Below are 14,119 nucleotides of genomic sequence, written 5' to 3'. Positions count from 1 at the left end.
TTGTAAACCATATTAAGGTAATTATCACTTACCACTGAATAATAAATATTATCCTTTAAAAATAAACTTTAGGGAGATATTTTCTGAGCTAAAAAAAAAAAAAAATCTGATTTTACAGGTTTTCCTGAAAGTGCAAAATAATTTCTTAAACATTTCTAAGTAATACAAGGTTCCAAATCTTAAAGATTTTTTGTTGGTAGCTTTTTAGATCATTTACATATACAATAAGGAAATCCATGAAAATGGACAATAAGAAAGTTGTGCAATTATCAACAAAAGGAACAATTCTCCTGAATCTTGCTCCCCTCCATTCCACCTCACTGCAATTTCATACTCTATCCCATCTCAATTTTTCTCTGCAGCCTCATTAAGAAAACAAAAGCCTTAACTGTCAAAGGAGGTTAACAGCTATAAAAGGTTACTAAAAAATGAAAAACTTATTAATAATGAGTTTTTTCATAAGCAACTAATTTTGAGGCAGTCAGCAAAAGCAGTAAACACTGACAGTTTACATTTTTTTTTTCTTTCTAACATAGCTTAAAAATGCTATGAAGCATGAAATATTCAAGTTGGGAGATAAAGAAAAATAAGCAAGCCCTTAGTATTCTTATTTTTTAATCAAAAATTAGTTACACCAGTCTTGTATCTAGGATGCCATTTACCAAAAACAATAAAATTTGAAGCATCATCAATAAAAAATAATTTCTCCATTCTCTATATCCTCTCAACAATTTTGCCTTCATATAACTCTTTCTGAGCTTAATAACTTCAAACATAATTGATTTTTAGAGAACATAAAAGTCAAAGGATACATGCTAAATAGTGGTTCAGAAATTCATGATCTGATGCTGGCATTGACTGAAGAAATGTCTCTCTGTAAGACTCAAACCATGGAGTAGTAGCTAAAATTAACAATAAACAGAAGTTAAAAATCCTCAACAGAATCAGTTTACAACAGACAAAATTTCAAGTTCATGTTCTTAAAAGATGTGAAAAATAATTTCTAACAATAATCAAGCATTTTCTCACTTGTGCTTAAAGATATGTAACAAGCATTTTTCCCTGTTCTTTAAAATATATATGTGATATATGTTGTATAAGCCATACACACAAATATATTCATAATTGTAGTATATATATTTGCAAAAATAAAACTGGCCTATTTGCAAACCTACACAATGATTCCACAACTTACTTACCTATTAATGCTTTCAATATAACCCATGTGAATAACCAGACTTTAGAACTAAAACTTTGTGCCCCTGCCACTAGTCATGTTGTCATAAGTAGCTCTTTTTCACAAAAAATACTTCAGAATAGTGGTTCTCAACCAAGACTGAATGTGACCCCCAGGAAACATTTGGCAATGTCTGGAAATACTAAGTTGTCACACCTAAGCATGGGGAGAAGGGTGCTACTGGCATTTAGGGAAAGAGGTCAGGAATGATGCAGAGCATTCTACACTGAACAGAACAAGACAGCCCCCGTCCCACAACAAAGAATTATTTGGCTCAAAATGTCAATAGTGGTGAGGTTGACAAACCCTCCTTTATAATCTGATTCCCTGTGTATTATAGCAATTAAACCTCTTTAAATGGAATCTCAAAGTATACTTGACCTTATAATCATAGATGTGTATTTTTACTTTTTGTATATATGTATATGATTATTAAAATGTCGAATCTCTCTTGCTCCATAGTAAGCATTTTACATTACAACTATTCTAACTTCTTAAAAATTTGAATTTAGTCAGTCATTTTCACTAGGTTTAAGCAGATTGTTTAAATCAGTTTTATAAAAGAATACTCCATTCTTAGCTACTATTGGTGACAACAAAACCTGCGTACTTTTTGTTTTCCTCTTAATCACTGACAACACAGCAAATATATTTTGTTTACATCATAACACTACATTAAACAACTAGGAAGGTTGAAGAAAAAAGCTGTTAATCTCAACCAAATATCACATCTAACCTGGTGCCATATATACAAAAACCTTTAATTCCAACAAATGCCTTATGAGAATTACCCATTTATTGGTTAGGAGGTCTATTAATACAAAAACCTCATGTTCATTGCTATAGGAGAGGAAAAAGAGTCCCAGAAATATTACAAAATATAAGAAAAGTGGCAAAAATTGCAAAATAAATGACACAGACTAGTAGTCTCTGTTATAATCGGAAACCAATTTTCTTACCAACTAGTAAATACATCTTTCTCCCCAAATTAATCAAAATTAGTCTCTATCTTGAAAATTAGTATATATTTTCATTTAGTACCAATGACAAGAAAAGAAAATATAAAGAATAATGAAAATTTTGGTTAAATAGGAAGAAATCTCCACAGGTGGGGGAAATTACTTTATCAACTTTGATTATTTTTCTATTAATTTTGTTGTTTCAATGATGCTTAAATTTAACAAATCACCAGTAAGATGTGGACATATGAAAAGGGGTTTGTTTTATGGTGGGTTGGGGAGTTCTCAATAAACAAATTAGATCTTCCAAAATAATTATTCATTGCAACACTATCTGTAATTAAAGAAAATTCTCATGTACATCGGGGGGACTGGTTAAATAAACTACGGTACATACATTAAATAGACTCACTATGCAACTTTAGGAAAAAGGGGAAAAATCTCTATACATCACTATAAAGTGCTCCCAGGATATATATATAAAGTGAAAGAAAAAGGCAACAGCAGAAGAAAATGTATTTTTGCAAAAGAAAGGAAAGAAGATATAAAAAGTTACGCATGCATTTGCTTATACTGTCAAAGAGAAACAACTGAAGGATAAATCTAACAAATGCTATCACGTATAAGAGAAAAGAAAAAAAAAAAAGATGAGAAAGGGGAAGGGCCTAAATAGAAGCTAGAGCTCTGTGAATGTACTTTGTTTCACAGTTTTGACTTTGGAACAATATAAATTTCTACGTAACTAAAAATTAAATCAAAAAGAAAAAGGCAAGTACACACACATACGAGTTCTTAAACTGAAATAATACTTTCTAAATACTGGTGCAAGAAGACACTGGGCACTCAACAAAGAACATAAGGAGCAAAGGAAATTTTTCTAAATGTATACGGCAGAAATGGGTTTCATCCTTCAGCCAGATCACATTCAGGCTGATGAGGTTAACTTTTCCTTCAGCCACCATGTTTCTCTGAAGGGTTAATTAAGAAGTCCTCCTTCAGTTTTTCTTCATGCCAAAAAGTCAAGGGCATCCTTCTCTTTTTGCTTTCTGTTTTTCCTCCTGCTTTATTAATTTTTTTTTCAGTTTACAATGTGTCAACTTCTAGTGTACAGCACAATCCTTCAGTCATACATGAATATACATATATTCATTTTTATATTTTTTTCACCACGAGCTACTACAAGATACTAAATATATTTTCCTGTGCTATACAGTATAAACTTGTTTACCTATTTTATATATACCAGTCAGTATCTGCAAATCTTGAACTCCCAGTTTATCCCTTCCTGCTCTCCTCCCCACTGGCAACCACAAGTCTGTATTCTATGTCTGTGAGTCTGTTTCTGTTTTAGATATAAGTTCATTTGTCACTTTTTTATGCTTTTTGCTAAAATCTAGGGGAAAATATTAAAGAATATTTAAACAATCCTCTAAAATACTGTTTATACCTGACTATTCACTGAAGTATCATGGTATCTTACAGAGTAACAGCAATTACTACAAAGGCAATCAGAAAAAGTATACTACACACTTAAAGGAGAAAAAATACTTTCTTCCTTCTTATCAAAACAAGATGCAGCCCAAATTATACTATTCAAGGACAATGCCTGGGTTTAGCAGAAAATACAGTAAATCAAGAGCAAACACAATACACAACAGATAATAGGATAGATAACAAAAGTTATCACCATTTTAGAAAAATCATACAGACATGTTAATTGAAACAAATACAAAAAAAGGAGTAGGTGAGAGGAAAAAAGGTAACAGGCAAGGAGTGGAGTGAAAAGAATCTGGAAACTGATACTACCACAGGAAATATCTGTATATAATGAAGATTCTTTTCCATCAATGTGTGTTTCCAACCACTGTACACTACCTTTAATTGACCAATCTGATGATGAAAACATGGCATTGTTAAGTAAGTTTTATGAGGTAAACATTAACATTTATTTCTCAAATAGAATGGGTGAAAAGTATGATGACTCACATTAATGGTAAAAACTAGAAGTCTATTTCTAGACAGAGAATCTTATTTAAAATGGACAGAACACTCTTGAATCTTCAAAGAGTATTATTCTCTTATAATGAAATTTTATTAAAATGAAGTCAGTACCTCATCATATCACATTCCCAGACTTCAAGACCAACATAACAATAAAGCTAAAGGGAATTGCCTTAAAGTACCAGGGAAAGAAGCTGAAGAAACTTTTCTTCTATAGTTTATCTGAACCATTTGGGATTCTTTCTTTAAAATTTGCCTAAAGTGTTCAGCTACAGTAATGCCTACACCCACTTTTAAAGGCAAAAGGCACTGAATTCCTCTTTACGTGGAGATGTTGGCAGAGACCTGAGAATATAATGTAATTAGATAAATACAACCAAATCATGACCACACTGTTCCTATAAACCATCTGTACCAAATCACTCTAATAGACTATTAAAAAAAATAAATAAGCCTACATCCAGTACACAGATAACCAGACATCAGATTTGAGAATCTTTCTCTAGAGATAACTGAACAGCCCCAAATAAAACAACTATAAGTAATAAAAACTGGCAACCCTCAAGCCTGTTCACAGCCTCACCAACCAATAAAGAAGTCCACAAGCTGACGAATTGTTCTATGCACAATCAGGGTTTTAATACCTCAAGTTGAAACAAAAAATAATCCCAAGGGCTGACCAGACATTTAAGGAAAGTTTCCAATATGAAAAAGAAACCAAAACAAGCTGAAAAATAATACAAATGGACGAAAAAGCACAGGATAGAAGAAAACTTAAAAACTGAAATAACCAAACAGTAATTCATTAATATCCTCAGAGTTAAGATACTTTAACACGCGACATCATCATCATGGTACAAAAGGGAAATCCAAAGAGCAAAGAAAAAACAGTCTCACTAGATGGGTGAAAGATGAAGTCAAGTATATTCCCGAGAAAGTAAAACAAGGACAGAGATAGAGATGGACAATATTAGAAAAAAGATAAGAATATTAGAAGAGCAATTCAGGAAGTTCTACGTCCAAATAACAGTAGTTCCCGAAAGACCAGACAAAAAAACAGGGAAGACATTAACAAAAAACAATATAAAAAAATTCCTCAGGGCTAAATTATGTGTGTGATCAGCTAATTAAAAGGAACTGCTCAGTAAAATGAGTGAAAAAGGAGTTAAATCAGGCCCAATAGGAAATTTCAAAATAGCAGAGATAAAGAACTTCTAAAAGCTTCTACAGGTTGTAGGAAATAGGGGGATATGTACTGCAATGGCATCCAGCTTCTTTCAAGCAACATTAGAAGCTGGAAGAAAGTAGAACTATTCTGAGGGAAATGATTTCTAACTAATAGTATATACAATCAATCAATCAATCAAGTATGAAAGATAAGAACATTTTCAGACATTTATTCCTCAAAAATTTTACCTTCCAAGCAACCTTTCTTAGGAAGCTACTGGAGAAGTCCTTCATCAAATCAAGGAAATACATCAAAAAAGACACGAATGAGAGGTTACAGAGAAGACAAAGGAAGGAAGTCTCCAGGATTACATTTGTGGAGAAGGCCTTCAAGAGCAACCAGTCCACAATGGAACAGAACAGTGTTTCAAAACTTTTATTTCACTCTCTCTCTCCATGAACCATTTTAGACATTTTCCTAATTGGCTTCCCCACAAAGAATATTTTTCAGTAATTCTACAGATACACTGTGTATCCACTTACGTACTGTGGTCCTTTGGAGAGCCAAACCATTGTGATATCTAAGATTTTTTTCACACCCCAAGAACCAAATTTTCAACCCACTAAGGGATGGTATCATTCCCCATTGAGAAAGCATGGAATAGAAAGAAAACTAGGGGGAAAGGAGGAAGGGGAGTAATTAAGCTAAATCTTCATCAATTATAATGAGAAGCCAATAAATAAAAACTTTAAGTCTTAAATAGCCATATAAAATTATTACTTAGAAACACAAAATACCAGAGGAAACCACTTGGTGGGACAGGGATACAGAGAGCAGATTATTGTTGTCTGTTCCTTGGAAGTCTTTTTAGCATCATGTCTCGGCGCACATATTATTTTGATAAATTAAATTTTTTTAAAAGTAAAAGTTATTATGGGCTTTGGAATTCAGGAAGACATTTGCAGTATAAAAAATATATATATTTTTAAAAATATGATAATTTTCTGGGCCCCCTAAGCACTTTGGCATATTGGATATGCCTATCTCTATTACAATCTATTGTATTTTAAGGTCTTGGAAATTAGAATGTATCATAATTATTGACCAGATTACAAAGTTATATGTAGCACATCTTCCTTATCTCTGTATCTCAATGCAAAGTATACAGTAGGAAATCAATATATACTTGTTGACTGAGTAACAAAAATGTTAAAGTCCCTATAAAACAGAATCATAGGATTAAAGGTCTAGGAGAGGCCTTAATAAATAATCTAGCCAAATTCTCCTGTTTTCAGAGAATAAAACTATCTGGATAAATGGTCTATTCAAGTTATCCAATTAACTCACGGCTACGATTTTATAAAAACGTGGACACTCTGGCACCTGACTCATTGCCCTTTACACTTCAACATGAATTTTCCATTGATGACAGAAATAGTTCAAATTCCATCACTTTATCCCAGAAAAAATACATTTTGCCTCATGTTGAAAATATGTTATGCCAGGAACTGCTTAAAATATGTATCCTGAAATGGATTCGTTTAATTTGTAAAGATAACCATAATATTCTAAACTTTTTATCAAATTAATTTACCTTGCTGGAATTAAAATAACATAGGGAGAAAAAAAATTATGAACATTTAAACAAAATAAATCTACAAATATTCCTAACTATACAAGTGCAACCAACTTCGTGATCTAAAACATACCACTCTCATATGTGGAATCTAAAAAACAAAAACAAAAACAAAAACAAACAAACAAACAAAAACAAAGCGTAAATACAGGACAGAAATAGACTCACAGACAGAGAATACAGACTTGTGGTTACCAGGGGGGTGGAGGGTGGGAAGGGATAGACTGGGATTTCAGAATTGTAGAATAGATAAACAAGATTACACTGTATAGCACAGGGAAATAAACACAAAATGTTATGATAACTCACAGAGAAAAAAATGTGACAATGAGTGTGTTTATGTCCATGAATGACTGAAAAATTGTGCTGAACACTGGAATTTGACACAACATTGTAAAATGATTATAAATCAATAAAAAATGTTAAAAAATAAATAAATAAAAATAAAAAATAAAACATGCCACTTAAGTTCTCTCTGTATATTTGGGAAAATCTTTAAATAAGCAATTAGGAGGCATTAACATAACAGGTTATATATTATACTGACCTAAAGATTATTTTATTAGGATGCTGAAATATCCTAATTAAACGATGTACTTTTAATCTTGCCCTCTAAAAATCTATCCCACGTCCCTTAAGTTTTTTTCACACTGGAAAAGAGTCACACCAAATACTGCTAATTCACTTTACATAAAATAAATTTTACCTATCAATCTTATTACGAAAACATTTACCATTCAAATCAGATTAAGATTAAATATTTATTTAGATATTATAAACACTTCCTCCACGTAACACTAAGCAAGATAAAAAATACAATAAACTTAATATTTTTCATATAATCATAGTATTACTTTTGTCACAAAAGAATATGTTGTTTTATTTACAGGGAATAAACAAAGAGTCAAAGTTCCTGCCATCATGGAGCTTATATTAATTTTACAATTAGAACTACAAAAACATTTTCATTATGAAAAAGTAAAATGAAATCACTTAATTTATAGTCATTTGAATGGCTGTCTGCTTACTTGATTGTAACTTCCATAAAAGCAAGGACTGTTTTTTTTCAACACTGTATTCCCAGGCTCCAGCAGTCAGCAAGCAGTTCAGTGTTTGTTGAATGACTTCCAAGTTACAGAATTACCTTTCCTAACAAAATAAAACCTCATTTAAAAAATAATAATAAACCTTATCACATACCACTGATGTTGAGGTCATAATCTCCCGCTGTAATCACATTAGCTACTAATCCTTCTGCAGGTTGACTGCCAGAAACAACGTCATTCAAAAGCTTCCGAATGGCTCCAGGCTGAGGTGGCTGGGTGATAATGTTGCTCACCACTATCTTCAAATTTTTAATAACGTGAAGCTGATTATTAGGATCTCTCATATGAACTTTAAAAAAAGAAAAAAAGAACTTGAAATTAATCCTACACAAAGCATAACAAGCCACTATTACAACAATTTAAAAATTGAGTTAATGTTTCACAAACAAAAAGGATGCCCAATTTGGAAATCAGAAATTCCAAGTGGAACAGTTTTCCAGAACACAACCGACTTACAACATTCCATTATATTCCAAAAGGGCTAGCTAGACAGTCTAACCTTCCCCTCCCTCAGTGCTAGTGCTCAGAAGTATACTCTCTTCCTAGTCCTTTCTTTCCTCTTATCTTTGGGGTTGCCAGGGACCATCCATACAAAATCTCTAATTCTCATCTCACCCTTAGGCTGGTCCAGGACAGTGTGAGGTCCATGATATCAACACTGAAAACAGTGAAAGGGAAGAAAGAAGAATTACATGCTGCGTGCAGGCTCCCTCTGCTTCCCCAGTCGTGATGCCTGCATTCTCAGCCCCTCTTCTACTATCATAAAAATCAATGCCCACTCTGGTGCAGGATGTTGATAGTTGGAGGGGGGAGGCTGTGCACATGTTGGAACAGGAGGTATATGAGAACTCTCTGTACTTTCTGCTCAATTTTGCTGTGAACCTAAAACTGCTCTAAAAAATAAAGTGTATTTAAAAGAAAAAAAATATCAATGCCCAGATCCCTTCTCCTAACCCATGCCTCCTGCCTCTACCCTGCTACAGGCCTTGTCTCAGTCTGTGAGTTATAGCCAGTAGTTCAGAGCTTCAGGCCAGGGAACAGGTTCTCAGGCTACTGTAGCAACAATGCCACAGTGCATAGTAGGCAACGTGAACTTATTTCTTCATATAAATATAATCAGACAAGATGATGAGTTTCCATGGTAGTATTAGAAGCAGTCCATTGTACTGATTAAGGACCCAACTTCTGAAATTCTTCTTCAGACTTTATTTAAAATCCCAACCCACCACTTATTAAAAACTTTTAAACTTTTCTGTGCCTCAATTTCTTCATCTATAATATATGAAAAAAATAACCTACTTCCTAGTTATTTTAAGGGTTTAGGTGAGATACTGTTAGAAGACACAGTAAGTGCAAAGCACTTAGCACGTGCCTGACACGTACAGTTAAGTGCTCAAGAAGTGATGGAGGTGGCATGTACAACATACTCTATTTCAAGTACATCATGGATCATCGTATACAATTATGAGACAATTCTGGAAAACTGACTTTGGGTACCTACCCTTTAAAAATACGACATTTGTCCCCCAATGGAAAATGCTTTACACCAAACTTTTAAGTTCAGGGATGCTTATGATTCAAATAAAGTTACATTTGTTAAAAGCTGTCTTCCTTAATTTCCTGCGTATTCTCTCTGTTGACTTCTAAATTTCTAATTTAAAAACATGAGACAAAAATCTTTTAAAAATACTACATGTAGCATGAATATGTGCAGTTGTACTGTAAATCTAAATATATGTACAGAAAGTATACATGCAAATTCCATTATAATGGTTACCTACAATGACGGAAGGAAAAAAATGGGACTAAAGAAGGGTGAAAAGGTGATTTCAACTCTATGTTTCTTCTTAAAGGAAAATAAAAGTCACCAAGCAAACATGCCAAGATTTGTTGGCTCTGGGTAAAGGGGAGCTGGATGTGTCTTGTTTTCTCCGCATTCGTCTATAATTGTTTACTTAAGTAATTTAGAAAACATAAACACATACAGGCCTCTCCCCCTAATTAAACTTCTCAGCTGGTCTATGAAACAGGGAAACCAAAAAACAGGAAAATACTATGGTACATTTCTGATATTTTTAGAAACATATTGCACAAGCAGTTTCCCTAAAGTTGATCCATAATTGCCAAACAACATAAGCAGCAGTGCTGTATTAAATCTCTCTCAAAATTTTAAATTGGTTTAGTGTTCTTAAGCATTAATACAAAAAGGTTATTCTAGTTGTGCCCTATATTCAGAATGGGTTTATCAGTTACTGGGTTATTTAGTCCTTAGGTAATCCTACTAATAATCCAGAAATGAGTTAGGTGTGGCAGCTAGCCTCTGAAATGACAGCTAATGATCCCGGTACTTACTGGTACACACTCCTGTGCAGACCCCTCCTCCACCCCAGGATTGGTATGTGTGACCAATGGAACACAGCATGAGCAACGGTATACTACTTCTGAGATAAGGTTATAAAAGAGTACGGCTTTCATACTGGGTTCTCTGATCGCTCTTGGGAGAATTTAACTACCAGGTCATGGAGACACTCTGGGAACCTACGGAGAGGCCCACGGAGAGGAAAGAATTGAGGTCTCAGGCCAACATCCAGTGAGGAAGTGAGATTTGCCAACAACCACAGTAGTGAGCTTGGAAGAGAACCCTCCAGCCCTAGATGGCTACACCCCTACAGACAGCTCCACCACAAGCTCAAGGGCTAAGCCACTCCCAGGTTCCTGAGAAACAGAGAGAGAACAAACACCTCGGGTTTAAGGTGCTAAATTCTGGGGTAGTTTGGTAAACAGATTAGCAATACACTGGAGTATCACAAAACCAACTTAATAGAGAGAAAAGTAAGAGCTAAGAATAATTCAGAGAAATGCTCTTAAATCACACACACAAAATCCAAAAGCTTCAGAACTAATTATACGGAAGCTTCATTAAGATTAGTTCATAAAAGGTGACTTTATATATCTTATAACATCTCAACTTCAAAATGAAATTCACTTCTTCTGTAGGTTACTATATAAATACAGTTTCTTGAATACTATTTTACAAAGTAACATTTCCCAGTATGTGATGCTCACAGAATACTGGTTGCTCAAGACAGTTAAGAGTTGTTTCCGAAAAATCAATTCCATGTTCAAATAAATTTGGGAAATACTGGATTTTTTAAAAGGTCTCTTTACAGCAGGTGTTCCCAGAGTCGTAATGTGTCAAATGACACTGTAATTCTTCCAAACAGGGGCTATATTAAACAAACTTATTTGACCACAAATTTTTTTCACAGTACATATAATACAACTGGTATTCTGTGGAATATATTTTGAAAAATAAAATGATTATCTTTTAGCACACAAAACTGTATATTTAAAAAAAACTCAGTTGTTTATAAACCACACAATTCTTCCTCCCCCCCAATAGAAAATTACCTCTAAGGTTTTTAGTATCTATTATGTGTTGAAATGGTAACATTTTGGAAATACTGAATTAAATAAGATAGATTATTTAAACTACTTTCACTCATTTCTTTTCACCTTTCTTACAACATGACTACCAAGTAACCTAAAGTTATTTATGTGACTACTGGACTGCACTGCTCCCTTGTGTGAATAAGTGATTCTAAATACTGGCAGGAGATAAGGTGACTTAAGAACACGTTGAGTCACATTGCGTTTTTAAATCTTTCTCACCTATAAGACTGTGGACAAGGTGACATCCCTATGCCTCAACGTCCTCAAATTTAAAATAGTGTTAACATTATCTACCTCACAGGATTCAAACACTAAAAAAGAAAAGCTACATAAGCAGGTATCAGGTATGAGCATCATTATTCTTTATTATGTTAATTATCATGTTAATGTTAATCATTATGTTAATAACAAGCAAGAAAGCACACAGTTCAAAGTCAAACTGGCCCTCACCTGTTTTGTTTTTTTAATAATTTAAGAATGTAGGGCACATGGTTGTTTTTGTTGACTTAATACAACGGGAGGAGATGAGACTGATGGCTAAGGTACAGGCTGAAGAAAATCCAAGAGTTTCCAAACTTTGGTTTTTTTGATAGCTCCCTCTCTCCTTTAAACACAAAAGTGGACTTATAATTGAGCTATTCTCCCAAAGAATACACATCTATAGCAATATAAACACATAAATTTATGGTACAGTATTGTTTTTTGTGGAGAAGTCATCATAGCCAAGTAAGCATCATGGTCGTCCACTTGACACAACTTTATTATAGAACCTTTTATTTTATACAGACTTAACAAGGAACTTTACCTATACTTTTCTATGTTCTGTCTGCAAAGTACAGGTAAAGATATTGGTTAAATCACGCCTGAAGTATTCCGCTTACTTTTCCCTAGTAAATAATCTAAAGCTGGAGAAAACAGGTAGCTCTTCAATAAAAGACATTACCCCATGGATTTAAACTTTTATCCCCAAAAAACACACTTCAGGACTTTTCTATCCCTATAAATCTAGGTAACTCCAACTATCTCAATTAAATTAACTACAACTTGTTCTTACTTCCTCGTCCCCCAGGCCAAAAAAGGCTGCGGCAAGTTTCATTACTTTTATAATACTTTTTATTTTCTTGAGAGGTTAAGTAAAATACTGGATAACTAAGAAAATTCTCAAAAGATAAAAAATTTCTAAAGTTTTTTAAAAAGTTTAAACTCTCAAAAGAAAAAAAGTAAAAGCGCCTCACTGCTAATGAATGTAATGTTCAAGACAAGTTTGAAAGCCCAGTTTAACTCCCAGGGGAGGACAATTCGTCTTCTTTACTAAGACCTCGTGGTCTAAGAGGCAGCATCTTCTTACCCTCACCTGCCTTGCCACTTTCTAATTCCCTCTCTATGGCCGCTAAGAAGTCTCAATACCCTTCTCTGGGGCTCACGTTTTTTACACTAATTACCCAACAGCCTGGCTTGTCCCGTGAGTGCCTAGAAAAACTGGAGGCTAGGACCACGCAGTCTTGACATCCTCTCTCATGGCCCCTCCTCCTGTGGCCACCGGAGACAACGCGGGGCCCCAGACCGACGCCACTCCACCGGCTCCGAGATGTAAACATCGTCCTTCTCTTCCCTGCCCGCCCCCAACTTCCCTCTCTCGGCCCGGGCTTTGCGGCAGCTCAGAGAAAAAGGGAGGAGACCACATACCCTCGGAAGTGAGGCGAGAGAAGGGCTTAAGCAACTCCGCGAAGCTAAGGTGATTGAGACGAGTGAGCCGCTCAGCTTCGTCGCTACACAGCGCGGCGACACAGGGGACGAAGGAGTCCGGAATGAGCTCCTGCACTGACTGTACACACTGGGCCATCACCGCGGGAGAGGCAGCGGCGGCGCACGCCGTCCGGCCCACTCTCAGAGGCTGATCCTGCGGCTGCAGCAGCTACTGCCGCCGCCCGCCGGCCTGGCCCGGCCGGGCGGGGCCCCGCACTGAAGCCTTGAGACCAATAGAAGGAACAGACGCCGCCGCCTCGGCTCCAAGGGCACCCGCCACCGACCCCTCCCCGTCACCGCCGCTCCTCAGCGCTCGCCCCGGCGTCCTCGCATTCCACCCTGATAGGTGGAGACGCCGACAATCGCCAGTTAATCCTCTCGACGGCAAAGCCTTGGTCACTGCCCGACCGGAACCGCCATGTTGAGGCCGAACCCTGACCCACCGGCGTACTTATCCCGGCAGCCCCCGCGCTCGTCCCTCACGTGACGGTGTTAAAGGAGGCGATAGGGGCGGGGGAAGAGAGCCGAGAAGAGGGAAGTGAAGAGCTACGGAGGCCGGTCGGGAGGCTGGAGCCGGAAGTGCGACGGGTGGGCCCTGCTGGGCGTGGCTAGGGCGGGGCTAGCAGCATGGTGGGCGGAGCCAGGAGGGGAGGCTCGCGATGATTGGCTTGGTTCTCACGCACGTACTTGGCAAAGCCCGGCGAGGTGCGACTGGGAAAACCGCAGGGCGACGTTGGTGGTCCGTGCTGTCACAGTGATAGAGGCGTCTGCTTGCCTTTCACGCCGAATGGGCCCGTTGGAGCCCTAGAGGCC

The 14,119-nt window shown here is 36.2% G+C and overlaps 1 protein-coding gene across 3 annotated transcripts in view; it reads right to left on the bottom strand.

Annotated features, from left to right (window-relative positions):
* TRAPPC8 (trafficking protein particle complex subunit 8) overlaps positions 1 to 13,772 on the bottom strand; it is a 65,876-nt gene extending 52,104 nt beyond the window's left edge. For 2 of the 3 annotated variants that reach the window (XM_010977268.3, XM_010977275.3), the window contains exons 1-3: positions 13,247 to 13,770; positions 8,202 to 8,396; positions 813 to 902 (exon numbers count right to left, since the gene is read on the bottom strand). In XM_010977268.3, the coding sequence (XP_010975570.1) occupies positions 813 to 902; positions 8,202 to 8,396; positions 13,247 to 13,403 (442 nt within the window). In that variant the 5' untranslated portion in view covers positions 13,404 to 13,770. Of the gene's footprint in view, positions 1 to 812; positions 903 to 8,201; positions 8,397 to 13,246 lie in introns of all 3 variants that reach the window. The other variant, XM_064481525.1, reaches the window with a different exon arrangement.
* Between the last annotated feature and the right edge of the window lie 347 nt (positions 13,773 to 14,119).

The sequence above is a fragment of the Camelus dromedarius genome, chromosome 32 (assembly GCF_036321535.1).
Source record: "Camelus dromedarius isolate mCamDro1 chromosome 32, mCamDro1.pat, whole genome shotgun sequence".
Taxonomy (NCBI): domain Eukaryota; kingdom Metazoa; phylum Chordata; class Mammalia; order Artiodactyla; family Camelidae; genus Camelus; species Camelus dromedarius.
This window is presented reverse-complemented; position numbering and strand designations above follow the sequence as displayed.